At 38.2% G+C, this 14,395-nt stretch overlaps 1 protein-coding gene across 2 annotated transcripts in view; it reads left to right on the top strand.

Annotated features, from left to right (window-relative positions):
• The first annotated feature begins 8,392 nt into the window (after positions 1 to 8,392).
• Positions 8,393 to 14,395, top strand: part of HTR2A (5-hydroxytryptamine receptor 2A) — a 54,865-nt gene continuing 48,862 nt past the window's right edge. The window contains exons 1-3 of one of the 2 annotated variants that reach the window (XM_074217113.1): positions 8,393 to 8,813; positions 9,620 to 10,041; positions 12,133 to 12,333. In XM_074217113.1, the coding sequence (XP_074073214.1) occupies positions 9,633 to 10,041; positions 12,133 to 12,333 (610 nt within the window). In that variant the 5' untranslated portion in view covers positions 8,393 to 8,813; positions 9,620 to 9,632. The remainder of the gene's footprint in view (positions 8,814 to 9,619; positions 10,042 to 12,132; positions 12,334 to 14,395) is intronic. The other variant, XM_074217112.1, reaches the window with a different exon arrangement.

The raw sequence follows: 14,395 nt of genomic DNA, 5'->3' as shown, positions 1-14,395 counted from the left end.
CACTAGTGGCATGTGAAACCAGAGTTACCCATTTCCTCATAATAGGAATTATTTCCCCTAAAAGACAACAAAAGATCTTTTGGATTCAATGACCCACCTCCGTCTCTTGATATAGCTTCCTGATCCATTAAGGACTCAAAAAAATCCCATATGGGACCCATCCTTCTTGGTGAATTTCTGAAGAACATACAAGTCCCCATACCCTGCCACGCTGAGTATATGCATTTCCGTATGAAGATGAGAAGTACCACTGTATCTTGTGGTGTAACTTTGCTATGTTAGGGTAAAGAAAACTTCCATTGGCAAACTATCCTATGACTTTCTTCGTTTCATCTCAATATCAAAGTTTTAATAATAGAGTGCTACTGGCTTTGGACCTGCTATCAATAGTTGGTGCTGTCCATCATGATAAGAATTATTCAATCAATAAATACTTGTCAAGTGCCTCCTGTGTGCCAGGCACCATGTTAATCACTGGGGATAACAAAAACCTGCTAACTCCCCTTTCTTTCTCTGACATTTGAATATTGACACACAAGATAGTTAAATATAAGATACAGTGGAAGGGAGGACACTAATATCTGGGAAAAATCAGGAAAAGTTTCATAAAGAAGATGCTGCTAGAACTGTGTCTTATAGGAGAAGAAAAGGACTCTATGCGAAGGAAGTAAAGAGGGAGCATGTTCCAAACAGGGAAGACAGCCAAAGAGACGAAATATAAGAAATAAAGAGGTCAATTTGACTATCTTGGAGTTTGAGAGGGAGAGGGAGAGGAACTTCATCTCCCTCAAAGTGAAGGACTCCTATCCATATTTCTCAACTTGTCTTTAATAACTGGAGGCTAGGAGGAAGAAACAAAAAATGTGATTTTTCTCAGCCCTGCTCCATCTATGGATGACCCTGGCTGGTTGCTTAAGCAAAACTACAGAAAATCAAAACTTGGTATCCACCCTAAATGGCACTCCATTTCTGACTCAATAGTCATAGAAACTATAAAATAGTTTCTGAATAAACCTACATGTTGTACGGAAGAGTTTGGTTTAAGAGTAGTAGAGTCAGAAAGGGTTAGCAGCTAATAAAACTTTATTACTACTCACAAAGGGGAAAGGAGAACAAATGCCAACCAGAAACATGTGGAGAGAGCCCCCCATTGATCCTGGTCACTGGAAGCAAATGGTGAGTTAACTTCCAGACAGAGAACTGTGCAATGACTTTCAACACTTTCTCAGGGCTAAAGCTTATACAGAATTGTCGACAAAGAAGCCAATTGGCACTAGTAGAAGATTACACTGTTATCCATAGGGGAAGATAATAATATATAGTCCAGATCAATAAAACGAAGATATTTTCTAAATTATCTAATAGTGAATGAGGAATAAGGGGCAGGGAAATAGGGAACTTAACTCTAACTGTACCAATCCCACAAGAGGCTGGAGATGTGGAATAATGGTTTGCCTTGCTGGTTATTAGCCTTGGCTTACTTCCATCATAGGATAGTGGCCAAACTGATGAGATCGGTTTTCACGGGTTAATACTACACAAACTAATCAGTTTTCTAGAATAGTGGTCTTCATTACTATTTTAACTGTACACCCATATCAGTTAAAAAATTTGAACATGAACCCCTAAATTATGTATGCTTTATTTGAAAATTTTATTTACATACATATACATATATATATATTTCACTCTACTAATAATTATATAATTAATAATGGCTAGATTTGGAGTTGTTTGACTTGGAGGAAAGCTACTATTCTTCTATGATGACCCCCACCCTAAGATAGAGCCACTTTCCCAGTTTCTTCTTTCAGAGCCCATAGTTATGGACCCTTTTCAGTTGTCAATATTTTTCACCCCATCCTGTAAGGAAATAAATGGAAATCCTTAAACCTTTGAGAAGATAAATAAAATCTATTTTCCTAAGGTCATCAAGATAATTCCTTCTGATAAAAAGTGACTTCAACTCTCACCTTACCAAATGTCTATCCTTGTAACACTGCTACTTAGCTCATTCTTTGCTCAAGGGAAACCATGATGATCTGGATTTACCTTGCTTCTTTTCTTCCTTGTCTAATAAAATGAACCACTTCTGGATCCAAAGGAGTGGGTGTGCTCTCTCCTTTTTCACTATCTCTGGACCCTTTCATGCAATCTAGTCTTGGTTCAAGCCTGAGGAAGCCTGGGTTCTAATGATATACATTATGCCTCTTTTGTGACACTTTGGTTCTTTATAATCCCTAATCTTAAACCCTAGGTTTGGCTTATTTCTAGGCTCTCCCCAAATGGGAAAGTAAAATAACAATCACTGTAAAATAAACAATTCATTATAATGTTTCTTCTTGTCCTTTGTTATCAAAGAAGACAAAATGACATCACTATGTTGGAGTCAAATTATAGTGTATCTGACTGTGGCTGATCAGGCCAATATGAGCTCAGAATTCTCTACTACAGGATGGGCACAAATAGTCCATGTGAATTCCTTGGGGGAACTCTAACCTTACAGATGTCACATTTCTTTTGAGCTGCTTCAGTTCTGCCTTCCTGATAGAGTGCAGCCCCCTCCCTGATGAGTTCACTCCAGGCTGGGCAGTCCTATGCCAGTGTCTACAATATTGAACAATCAAGTCTAAAGTTCTTCAATGAGACCTTCAGGGTATCTTGGTATCTCTTCTTCTGACCCCCTTGTGAGTGAGTTCTCCATAAAATAGGTTTGTTGGCAAATGTACATCTGGCATTCTAACAACATGTCCAGCCCATTGTAGTTGCTCTCTCTGTAGTAAAGTTGGAATACTACGCAGTTTAGTTCAAGAAAGGACCTCAGTCTGATGTCTTCTGCCAGGTGATCTTCAGAATCTTCCTAAGACAATTGAAATGGAAGCGATTCAGTTTCTTGTCACGGCACTGGTAGACTGTATATTGGCTCTGTATATTACAATGTACTAAATAAGGGATAGATATTCTATTTCCTATACACAAAAATATTAAGCACAAAACATTTACAAGTATACATTAATAGAAAGACAAAATGATTCAGAAAGTTAACTAAAAAATATTGTTATATTCTCCTTGGACATTGAAGCTTAAACTCCATAACTCTATAAAGCAGTTTTCAGAATTGAAGAATGGGTACCCTTACATTTCACCTTGATTCAAAACTGTCTGCTCTAAGTCTATGAGTACTTTCTAACCAGGGTTATGCTTTGGGGTTTCTCCCTTATCCATGAATATCGTCTCCAGTACAAAGATTTCCCTGCTTCCAGGAATACCCAAGACTTCCACACTTCTTGAGCACACAAGCCTGAATATATCCATCTTGAGATAGATGTTCTGTCGCCAGCTCAGATCAGACAAAGAAATGTAAAGCAGAAGAGGCAACCAGAGGTTCAGGTTACAATTCATCTATCTAAACCCCAGCTGTAGCTGCCACATAAACAGTGAACTTGCTGTCAGGGTGGAAAAGGGTCGGCCCTCAACCACTCATAGAATGATAGGAATAATATTTCCTAGGATCCTATCAGTTAAACCGCTTTTTCAAAAAAAAAAACAGAAACAATAACAAAAAGACAACTTATTCCAATACAGACTAGGTTAGTTATATTTTGTTTTGTTTTTATTTTTCTTTTAAGAAATACTACAACTTTCCTAAAACTTGATTAGCTAGGAGAACTAGTTCATTTTATAAATGTGGTTTCCTAGTCTCCTAGATGCAATACAAATACACTGGAAGTCCCAGAGTTATAACATGTCATTAGGTCAAAGAAACAAAAAGAAAGAGAGACAGTCATTCCTTTTTTAAAGGTCCACTTAGTCAATGCTCTTCCTGCTCGGTGCCCAGCAAGGGGTTTGATGTGCTATTTCCAAAGTGCCCAAGAGTTGATTTGACAGATGAGCCCTGCTGAAGAAAAGGAAGAAGGCTACACCCATTCTTATGCAGATTTCTAATTACACCTGCTTTTGGAGGTCCTAATACTATTTATCAGCAAAATCTCTTTGATTCATTTTTGAGCTCCTAAAAGAAATTCCCCAGCATTTTAAAAAAGAGAGTTTCCTTTTCTCTATGTGTAGCCAACCATAGCCTCCCTCTCAGCTCCCTCTGAGCAAATGAAATACATACAGATTAATCATGCATTGTGCTAATCACAATTTTATCTTGATATGTAATTGTTGAGAGTAAGTAAACAGTAATGTAAAATAAAAATTTTGAAGAATCAGAGATAAGCTTTGGAACAGATACTCTCTCAGGGGAAGGAAATGGATGTGAAGGCAAGAAAAGATGGTTCCATCAACTCCATATGATATCTACTAGGTCAGTCATTGACCCAATCATGGAAGAAGAAGTAGTGGTGAACATAAAAGCATGCAGTGGAGTTCTCTAAATCACATAACAGAATTTCTATCCTTTCCTAAGCATACTGCTCACTTCTAGCTTCTTGTGAGAGATTTTTGACTCCCTCCTTCTAGGATGAGGAAAAGGATCTTCTACCTGTTCAAGTGCCCATTGCTCCAAGCAACTCATTAAGTCAGGAATCAGGGACTTTATATCCATCCACAGGCACTAATTTCCAATGACCCACTACATTACATAAAGCAAAAAAAAATAGAAGCATTAAAGGATAAGCTGTATTACAATAGTAATAGGAAGTTTATTAAGTAAGAGGACAACATGAAAAGGCTTTACTTTGCCAGCTTTGTGGAAAATGGAGCAGAATGGAGTGAGATTTGAGTTAGGAAGACCAATTAGAAATGGTCCCAGACAAAAGGGGATGTGAGCTTGCTCCCCAGAAATAGGGAGATAGGTGTGGGGGTGAAACACATGATGAAATTATAAGATTTAGCAAATAATTGAATAGATGAGGAAGAATAAGGAGTTGAAGATGATACCAAGGTAAATGAAAGGAAAGCTATGCCCTCAGTAGTAATAGTGAAGTCATAAAGAGATGAGTTGGAGGGAAAGGTAATGTAATAAGATGTGTGAATTGTTATATCCCAACCAAATCCTCTCATCTTGTCCCACTACCCCACCAACTGAGAAGCACTTGTCAGAGCCATCAGGCAAGAGATTGAGGAGGAGGAACAACTAGCAAGAAGGGAAAAAATTAGAAGCTATCTCAAGTTGGTATAAGGGAATGATGGGAGGGACAGTTTGTTTTCAAGGCAAGCCCCCAAATTGCCTCTTTCAAGAAAGATAGGAACCAATCCACCCCTCCAACCTTACAACTGATTGATCACTTACCATCTGGTTTCAGGCCATAGACCTATTAATGTCAGACTATGAAACCCCATAATGCCCCAGATTACACTTTGGAAATTGCTTCTCAATAGCTACATACTCCCCAGATAGATTCAGTATTTCTACAATGAACTTACCAAAAATTTTCATGATATATTGCCTAGAACCTTAAAAAACACCTAGTATATACTTTTTAAAGTGTTTTTTTTAAATAAATTCTAGATATTTAGTTGTCATCTTTTTCTCTTGCTGGTGAACAAGAAAGTCAAATATGAGGGAAGATAGAAATTCAGGTTTGGAATATTTTATTTTTTTATTTTTTAAAAAATTACTCTTGTTTCAATTATTATTAGATTTTTAAATTTTGCTTGACATTTAAGTTCTGACTTCACGCTTGGAATTTTTTCTTTTTTTTAATTTTACTTATTTTATTCTGAAATTAAGAAATAACAAGTATTTTCATAACAGCAGAATAGAAAAAAAGATTATTGCACATGAAACTGCAAGTCTATTTTCTACAACTTGCTATTTTTTAAATACATCATAAACTTAAGATGCAAGTTTCTTTTTTTCTTCCCTTCCCTCCCCTTACCCTAAATATGGGTGCCATTAGATGTAAATATACATATATATACATACATACATACACACATACATATATGTATGTTTGCAAAATTAGTCCATACATTCTTGTATCTATTGACTCTTTCTCTGGAAGAAGATAGCATGTTTCTTTCAGGATAGTCAAAATGACAATCACTCAAAGTCCTTCTTAAAAACAATATCGCTGTTATTATGTATAATGTTCTCTTGGTTCTGCTCAGTTAGCTCTTCATTATTTCATGCAAGTCTTTCCATGTTTTTTTAAGATCAATGAGATCATCTCTTATAGCAGAGTGACATTCAATCACAATTATAGATCAGAACTTGTTCAGCCATTCCCCAACTGACAAGCATCCCACAACTTCCAGTTATTTGCCACCACAAAGAGAGCTGTTGTATATATTTTAGAATATATAAACCTTTTTTCCCCTTCTTCCCAATCATCTTTAAAAATAGACTAGTAATAGTATTACTGAGTGAAAGGGTACAGGAAATTTAATAACTTTTGGGGTATAATTGCAGGCTACTCTCCAAAATGGTTGGATCAGTTCACAACTCCACTAACAATGAATTCCAATTTTCTACATCTCCTCCAACTCTAGTATATACACTTCTTCAGGGAGTCCAGGTTCTGATTCTGTGGGAGCTTACTTTCTTTATTTCACCTCCTTTCTAGGCTCACTCCAACCTCTGTAAAACATCACCTAATTAAACCCAATCTTCCCTAAGAAGATCATATCAAAGAATCAGAGATACAGAATTAGAAGAGACTTCCAACATTACCTAATTCAACCCCTCACTTAACATATGAAATAACAGATCTAGGTGACACAGACCCAGTGCACAAAGTGCTAGGCTTGGAATCAGGAATTTTGCTGCCAAGCAATGTACCAGAAGAACTAAAGAGTAATTTAGACCAGATAATTAAAAGGATTAAACAGTGAATAAAAGATAATAATTGAACTTTTAGGACAAAATATGGAATTTTAAGGCTTTTCACATGATAGTTAAGAGATTTTTTTTATTTCTTCTTCCCCATGCAATAGAAATTCAGACTACATACACCAAATTTTACTATCCAGAATTGTGTGGTACAATATATTTGTCCTTCATTCTCAAAGAAGACCATGACATTAGGGAGGTGATGCCATGACAAGCACGTGACTTAGATTTGAGTGAGAGTGTGCTTTGCTAAGTCACCAGTCTCACTTTCTCCTCCAGAGCCATCTGGGTCCAATGGCCAGATATGAATCAGAATGACTGGAGATGGCCCTGGATGCAAAGCAATTAGAATTAAGTGACTTACCCAAGGTCACACAGCTAATAAATGTCTGGATTCAAACTCCTGTCCTGACTAGTGCTCTGTCTACTGAGTCATCTAGCTGCCCCCAGGTGGACAATATATAAGGTTGAGTTATGACTAAATTAATTTTTTATCCACAAGGAAATTGTAAACCTCCAAATACAAGATATTAATCTAGCCTCAGTTGCTTTGCAAAACATTAAACAAACCATTTGTCCTCTGTTTGTCTCAGTTTCTTCATCTGTAAAATGGATCTAATAATTAATAGGTCTCAGGATTTTTATGAGAATCCAATAAGATAATAATTGTAAAGTGCTTTGGAACATATTAATAGCATTTGGCACATATTAATTATTGCATAGATGTTAGCTATTTAGTATTTTTTAAATAATAATGTTCTAGACAAAAAGCATAAAATCATCAAGACTGAATTTGTCTTGTACAAACTCTCACCATACTTTGGTCATCCTGCATAGTCAAAACATATGTTTTCATTGCCACCAGGAAGCTTTGGAGTAGCTAATTTTTCAACCTCAGGGTTTTCTCAGCATTTTTCTTCTTGCCATGTGTGATGGAATTCAGTGGCAATGTGGGCTGATTGTAATGCCACAGATAAGAGTTCTGTGTTCTGCTCCGAGCCCTGTTTCTGATTCAATCTGACTTTTTTAGGAGAGTGTCCATTTTCCCAGCTATTAAACTGAGATTTTAAAAAAGGACTCCCTTCTCTAGAGATCAAATTCTAAAGAAGATACTGTTCTTGAACAAAACAGGTCCTTTCTCACCAAACTGCTATACTACTAGCACTAATGATCAGGAGATCATTTTATTTAATTTTAATTCTCTTTCCAGAAAGGGTAGATTTCTATGAAAGAAATCTTAGCTGAATTTGATAGAAATGTATTCCTCACAATAAATGAAAATCAGACGAGTATTTTGATTAGATTAAATAACTGTTTGGTGTACCTGAGCTAATTTAGTCATTCTATATAGTATTAGCATAAAAGCTGCAGCCTTTTAGTTTATGTAGTTTCTGGGAACAAGTCATTTTCTTAGCTTGATTTGCCTTCTCTCTTCAACCTTCACCCTGTAAGATAATATAATGGTGCATTCCTGTAAGGCAGGGAATCTATACAAATGACAATCTTTGGTGGGTATCTTTTTAAAAAAACTGGCTTTCCTATGATAACATGTAGTAAAAAAAAAAACCTCCTATTTGGTCTGCCCTTCTTTTCTGTTGCTACCTTGCAGTTTGTGACATCTAGATAGTGGGAGGTCTGGTGAACTGAACAAGACAAGCTGCAAGGAATTCCATTCCTGTTGAAATCCGTGATCCCTTGGTGGAGACAGCTCCTTCCACTTGGTGAGATTCTTGTGTGACTTTGTGAGGGGCTCTGGTATTACTGCTAAATGTATGGCTCACAGAGGGAACGGCACAAAAAAGGAAGCAAGCTGACTGGCTCACAGACGGGAAAGAGAGAGGAGTCCAACAGCACAGCAACTGGCTTCCCTGTAACGTGCAATTTTGAAGTCAGCAAAACTGAAATCAAATTGCCATCATATTGTAAGGGTGAAGGATTAAAGAGACGGAGCTACTGACTGGCTTAATGAGGATGAAGGATCCCGTAAGTCAAAGAACAACCAAGTACATCTAATGTCTGGACTCTGAAGCCTCATGTAAGTTTTCATTATGCTCTGTATTGCTGAAAACTATTTTTAGTGCTATGTTATTTGCCTTTCATTGTGAAGCTGTGCCTGGCTAAAAGGCAGTCATTACAATTAGTATTTCTAGTGTGGCCAATTGTCTTGTGATTGGTGCCGGAGACTCTTTTTTTTTTCCTTTTGTATATGAAGAGGCATAGTCCATGCTGAAATTGCCGACAGAAGTCTGTGACAATCCAGTTTAATATGGCATGTGAACTATAACCAAAAGCATATCCAATTACAATGAGGGTGACATTGTATGTATTTTTCATCAACAGGCTTAAGATAGAAAATGCCCAGCCTTGCTCTGGGGGAACTGCAAGCTATGTTAATACGACTGTGTTTAATATAGTGCACTCAACAGTATCAACAGAATGAGATGGTAGCTAATGAGGGAGCCTGGGTAGTTACAAAACTTTTTTGCTCAAAAGCGTATTTTTCTCCCTGAATTCTCACTTTCTATTTTACAAACTCATTCTGCTTTGTAACCTTGTTAAAGGAGAAAACACACACACCACATACACACACATACATACATACATACATAAACAGCAAAAGCTATTAGTTGATTTTACATGGGACTCTAAAGGGAAACAAAACAACCACATATTTCTATCATTGCTTTAATAATGAAGGGGATGGGAAGAATCAATCTGCCATCAAAGCCCATGGTTTTATCACTTTCAGGTTTACATAGTGTGGGGATAAAAATGATGCATGAAAGTGACCAGAGGTTATAACTTGCTTTTTTTTTTTTTGGACCTTTCATCTTTGCAAAGTTCAGGCTGAGAAATGGATATTCTTGTTGAGGAGGATGGTCCTGTGACCCCAACTACAAACTCCTTAATACAGTTAAACCCTGATGGAAGAATCTACAAATCTGATTTCCTTTCTGGAGAGAATACTTCTGATGCACTTAACTGGACCGTGGATGCTGAAAATGGCACAAACTTCTCCTGTGAAGGTGGCCTCGCACCCCCATGTTACTCTTTACTTCATTTCCCAGAGAAAAACTGGCCCGCATTGCTGACAGCTATAGTAATTGTTCTCACCATTGCTGGAAACATACTTGTCATCATGGCAGTCACGCTGGAGAAGAAGCTGCAGAATGCCACCAATTACTTTCTGATGTCACTTGCCATTGCCGATATGCTGCTGGGTTTCCTGGTGATGCCAGTGTCAACATTAACCATCCTCTATGGTGAGTGTCACTTCTGTTCCCTGATGCACACTCACTCACTGGTCACAAAGTGTGTGTGTGTATATGTGGGCTTGATAGGTCAGAAACATTATCAGGGGAAATAGAGAAAGAAATAATAGCCAGTTTTAAGATCCAAATCTCTCATGTTTTGAAAGCTAATGAAATCCTAATTAATATGGATGCTAGGTCATATAGGAAGGAGAAGACAGTTTCCATGGAAAAAGTCATGAGATCAGGGCTGAAAGACAAGTATATATAATTTCTTCCCAACTCTCCTAAGTTTTAATGCTTCTAAACAGATATTTATTTGTTTTGTATTGGTCCCAATGCTATCACCAAGCATTGACTTATGATTTACCTGTCTTTGGAATCTGCTGGAGTTTTTGGTCTTTCATATTCTTTCCCAACAAACATTCTACCCTTCCCGAAAGAACAGCTTTATCTTTGTCACCCAGTTTTCTGCACTTCTAATGTGGCAAAACCTTCCCAATTACTCTGGAACATTTTCAGAGCAAACGTTAATGGTGCAGTGAGCTCCACGTTGAAATAGGCAAGCCTCTATTAGAAAAAAAAATAATTACTCTCATTTTTAATCATTGTCTCCCCAGAGGTTCTTTGACTGTGTACTTTTCAATGACATCATCAGTCATGTAAATATGCCTGGACATACCGATGAAACATAAAATAAGCAATGGGTAATTTTAATGAAGATAGATTAAAAAGTAGGGGTGGGGGAGAGAGGGGGAAAGGTTACAGCATTTGAAACAGTCAAATAAACCTATCTGTGAAGTCTGCAAACATTTGGACTGCTTCAGCTGGGAAACAGAGTGTATGATACCCTTTCCAGAAGATGAGTAATACAAATAGATATAAATAAATAAAAAGCCTTCAGGCAGCTAACAGACAAACTGACAGCCAAATAAAGGTTAAATGATAAGTCACGAAGGCGCTCCCATTTAGAGATGTTTTTCTGGCCAATTTTTAGGACACGACTGGGGTAAAAATCAGCACAGATCCTGAGAGATGGGGAACAGAGGAAGTGAAGATTGCACAGAAGGGGAATGGCTCCCTCACCAAAAGTCTTAAAGCTCACTTTGCAGAGGTGCTGAGGGTCCCCCACCCCCGGGGGCACTTCCAAGAAATGCTCTGTCCTTCGCATGAGCCTCCAGCCTCCACTGCCCTGCAAGATGAACACCATCCTGGGTGTTCGTTCTAGAAAGTTCATGAGGAGGGGAGGAGAAAGGAGAGAGGGGGCCACTGGGGGGGTTGGCGAAGAGCGGGCTGCAGGGATGGCATCCCGGAGCCCAGGGATGCGCGCGGGGACAGCAGCGTGGTTTGTAAGACTTAGCGGCTGGCCGTAAGCTAAGCCACAGAGGGACCGGCCTTCACTTGAGAGGGCAGCAGCGACCCCTGCTGGCCCACGCTCACACCCCTTTCCCCTTAACCCCTTGTGAATCCTCTGCAGGATGCTTACTCTGCCCTCTTTGGGGGTGTCATTTGGGGGGGTCTTAAAAGGAAAGACCCTTCAAGAAAAAGTTCCAACACCCCATTGCAACCTAGACTAAGCCCCGGCTGCTCAGGAAACTGCAAATCAGCCTGGTGCGACTTTCCCTGATACCACCAAGACTCCAGTCTTGGACTATTTGCCAAAATATTAAAAAAAAAAAAAACCTCAGCAGAAGTCCTCTGATTAGACTGGCATCCTACCTACATACACCCTCTATGTTTCTGAGCATTCGTGCAAGCGGTTTTATGAGAGTATTTTTACTCTAGGGAGGTTTTCTGACTATTTCTGGGCTATCATGAGGTATGTAATCTTATGATAGGTTATAAAAACAGTCATTACAACTTTGCACCTCTCCGGTGTGGAAACCTAACACCTTCTCCAAGCCTCAACATGACTCCTGTTAACTGTTAATATGAATGAAACCATTAATGATTGGGGGAAATCATTTGATAAAGTTGATTAAAACAATTTAGTAAAAAAAAAAAAGGTTTACTCCCATATGCCTTGCATATCAGATAAAGCAAATTTTAGAGTGCTCAGGAAGAGTCTGCTGCCCCCCTGATGCTAACACTTTGCTATTGTAGGGTACAAATGGCCCTTGCCCACAAAACTCTGTGCGGTCTGGATTTATCTGGATGTGCTTTTCTCCACTGCTTCCATCATGCATCTATGTGCAATCTCCTTGGACCGCTACATTGCTATTAGGAACCCCATTCATCACAGTCGCTTTAACTCAAGAGCTAAGGCGTTTTTGAAAATCATTGCTGTTTGGACTATCTCAGTAGGTAAGTGAGAACATTCAGTATCTATCTCCGAACTGAAGTTTCTGCTTTGCCAGAAGATTTGCTGAATTGGTTGCCCTTTTTAAAATGAGTTTTGTCTGAGTTCCAAATTATTGGATTTTTAAAAATATGTAGCAAGATAAACATCACAATTCAATTCAACAAGTATTTGTTAAGAGCTACAATGTGTCAGCGGGGCACTCTGCTAGAAAAAGGGAATGTGGACAAAAAAATTCCCACCCTCAAGGAGTTTATATTCTATTGGCCTCAAGCTATTCTACATGAGTAAGAATATGTTTATGAGAAGCAGCATGGAGTAGTAAATAAATAATAGCAGAAGATTTGGGTTCAAGTCTTGCCTCTGACACACCTTGGCTGTGTGATCCTAGATAAGTAATTTCTTAGTGTCCCGGGACAACTTTTATTTCAATGATCAGTTAATTTATATGGAAAGAAGTAATTTCTTCACAAGCAGCTTCTTGCCTAGACTGAAGAAATCATAGGTCTGGAGATGAAATGGATGGATGGATGGATGGATGAATGGATGGATGGATAGATGAAGAGATCTAGATTCATACTCAGCATGTCTACATGTAGAAACATTTATCCATTGAAATGTACATATTACATACATCCACATATACATGTACTCAGTTCCATAAACTCTTCATCATATTCCTCCATTTAAAACTCCAAATAATGAGTACTCACAAGATCCCTAATCAAAAAAGATAATCAATATTTGCTGAGCATTCAAGATATTTAAAGTACTGTTAATGGAAGGTGTAATTCTAGCCACAAAAGTGACCTGGAAATGGACTCTAACAACTATACATTGGCTGGAAAGGGAAGGATTGAAGTGAGTATTAGGGCTGAGTCAAAGACCCCCTCCAGCCACTCAGTCACTTTAGCTGAGTGCACCCTTGCAATCCTCTGATTACACAGCACACATCAGAGGTTTTCAAGAACACTGCATCTGCCTGATGATCTCATGTATTTACAGTAGACCAGTCTTGATCATGCATCATAACTGGATGTCCAGAGAAGGGAAAAGCTCCCTGTTATCAGTCATTTGTTGCTGACAGATACCTGCTCAGCATGTTTAGCTTTTAGCTAAGGATTCCTTGAGATTAATTTGTTTTAGAACCACAAAATGTGTCAGTGGGTGACGTTGCATCCTTCCTGGAGTGAATGTGTGTATGGAATTAGGAAATAAGCAATTTAAGTCTAAGCAGAGAAATAAGCTCTAACTTACAAGCCCATGATCTAAAGTAAATTAAACCAAGGACCTAATGATAATCAGGCAATGACTTAAAATAAATTGAATGCAATCAACCTCTTTTCTTCTTCCTCTTTTGTTTAGTTCTCATGGATATAAATAAAACTTACATTTCTATAGCACGTTTTACTCTCTGCAAAGCTTTTTCTATTTTTATATACACTCTGAGAATTAGACATAGTTATATACAATCACCATTTGACAGAATTGAAAAACAAAGCATGGAGAGAGGCAATATGATGTAGTGAAATGATCTGGTAATTTGTAGTGAGAGGCCATGGGTTCAAATTTGGATACTAACACTTACTACTTGTGTGTGTCCTTGACCAGAAGTTAGAGGTCTTGATTGATCTTGGGCCTAAGGTCATTTAATCTCTGTGACTCATTTTCTTCATCTGATGGGTATCAGACTTGATGACCTATAAGGTCCCTTCTAGTCCTGAGTTGTTTATTCCATGAGATTAAGGAATTTGCCTAAGATTCAGCAATTAGCTAATATCAGATCTGGGACTGGGACCAAGATTTCTTCATTCATGGTCACAAGCCTCTCCACCCCCAACAGTAATACTTGTTTGCTTTCAGGAAATGCATAAGCACTCTTACCATCAGGTTATGAGGAGCTACGGCAACATGAAGATAGGAGCATGTAGGATCAATGAGGATTTTGTAGGATGAATATTGTTTATCTGGACTAGTGCTTGGCAAACTGTTTAACAACTTCTTTTTAATGCCAAAGCATCATGGTTGGTTGTTTACTGACAGTCCAGGGGTGGTAGTCAACCATCC

The sequence above is a fragment of the Macrotis lagotis genome, chromosome 1, assembly GCF_037893015.1.
Source record: "Macrotis lagotis isolate mMagLag1 chromosome 1, bilby.v1.9.chrom.fasta, whole genome shotgun sequence".
NCBI classification, from domain to species: Eukaryota; Metazoa; Chordata; class Mammalia; order Peramelemorphia; family Peramelidae; genus Macrotis; species Macrotis lagotis.
The sequence above is the reverse complement of the archived record's forward strand: the minus strand, read 5'-3'. Positions and strand labels throughout refer to the sequence as shown.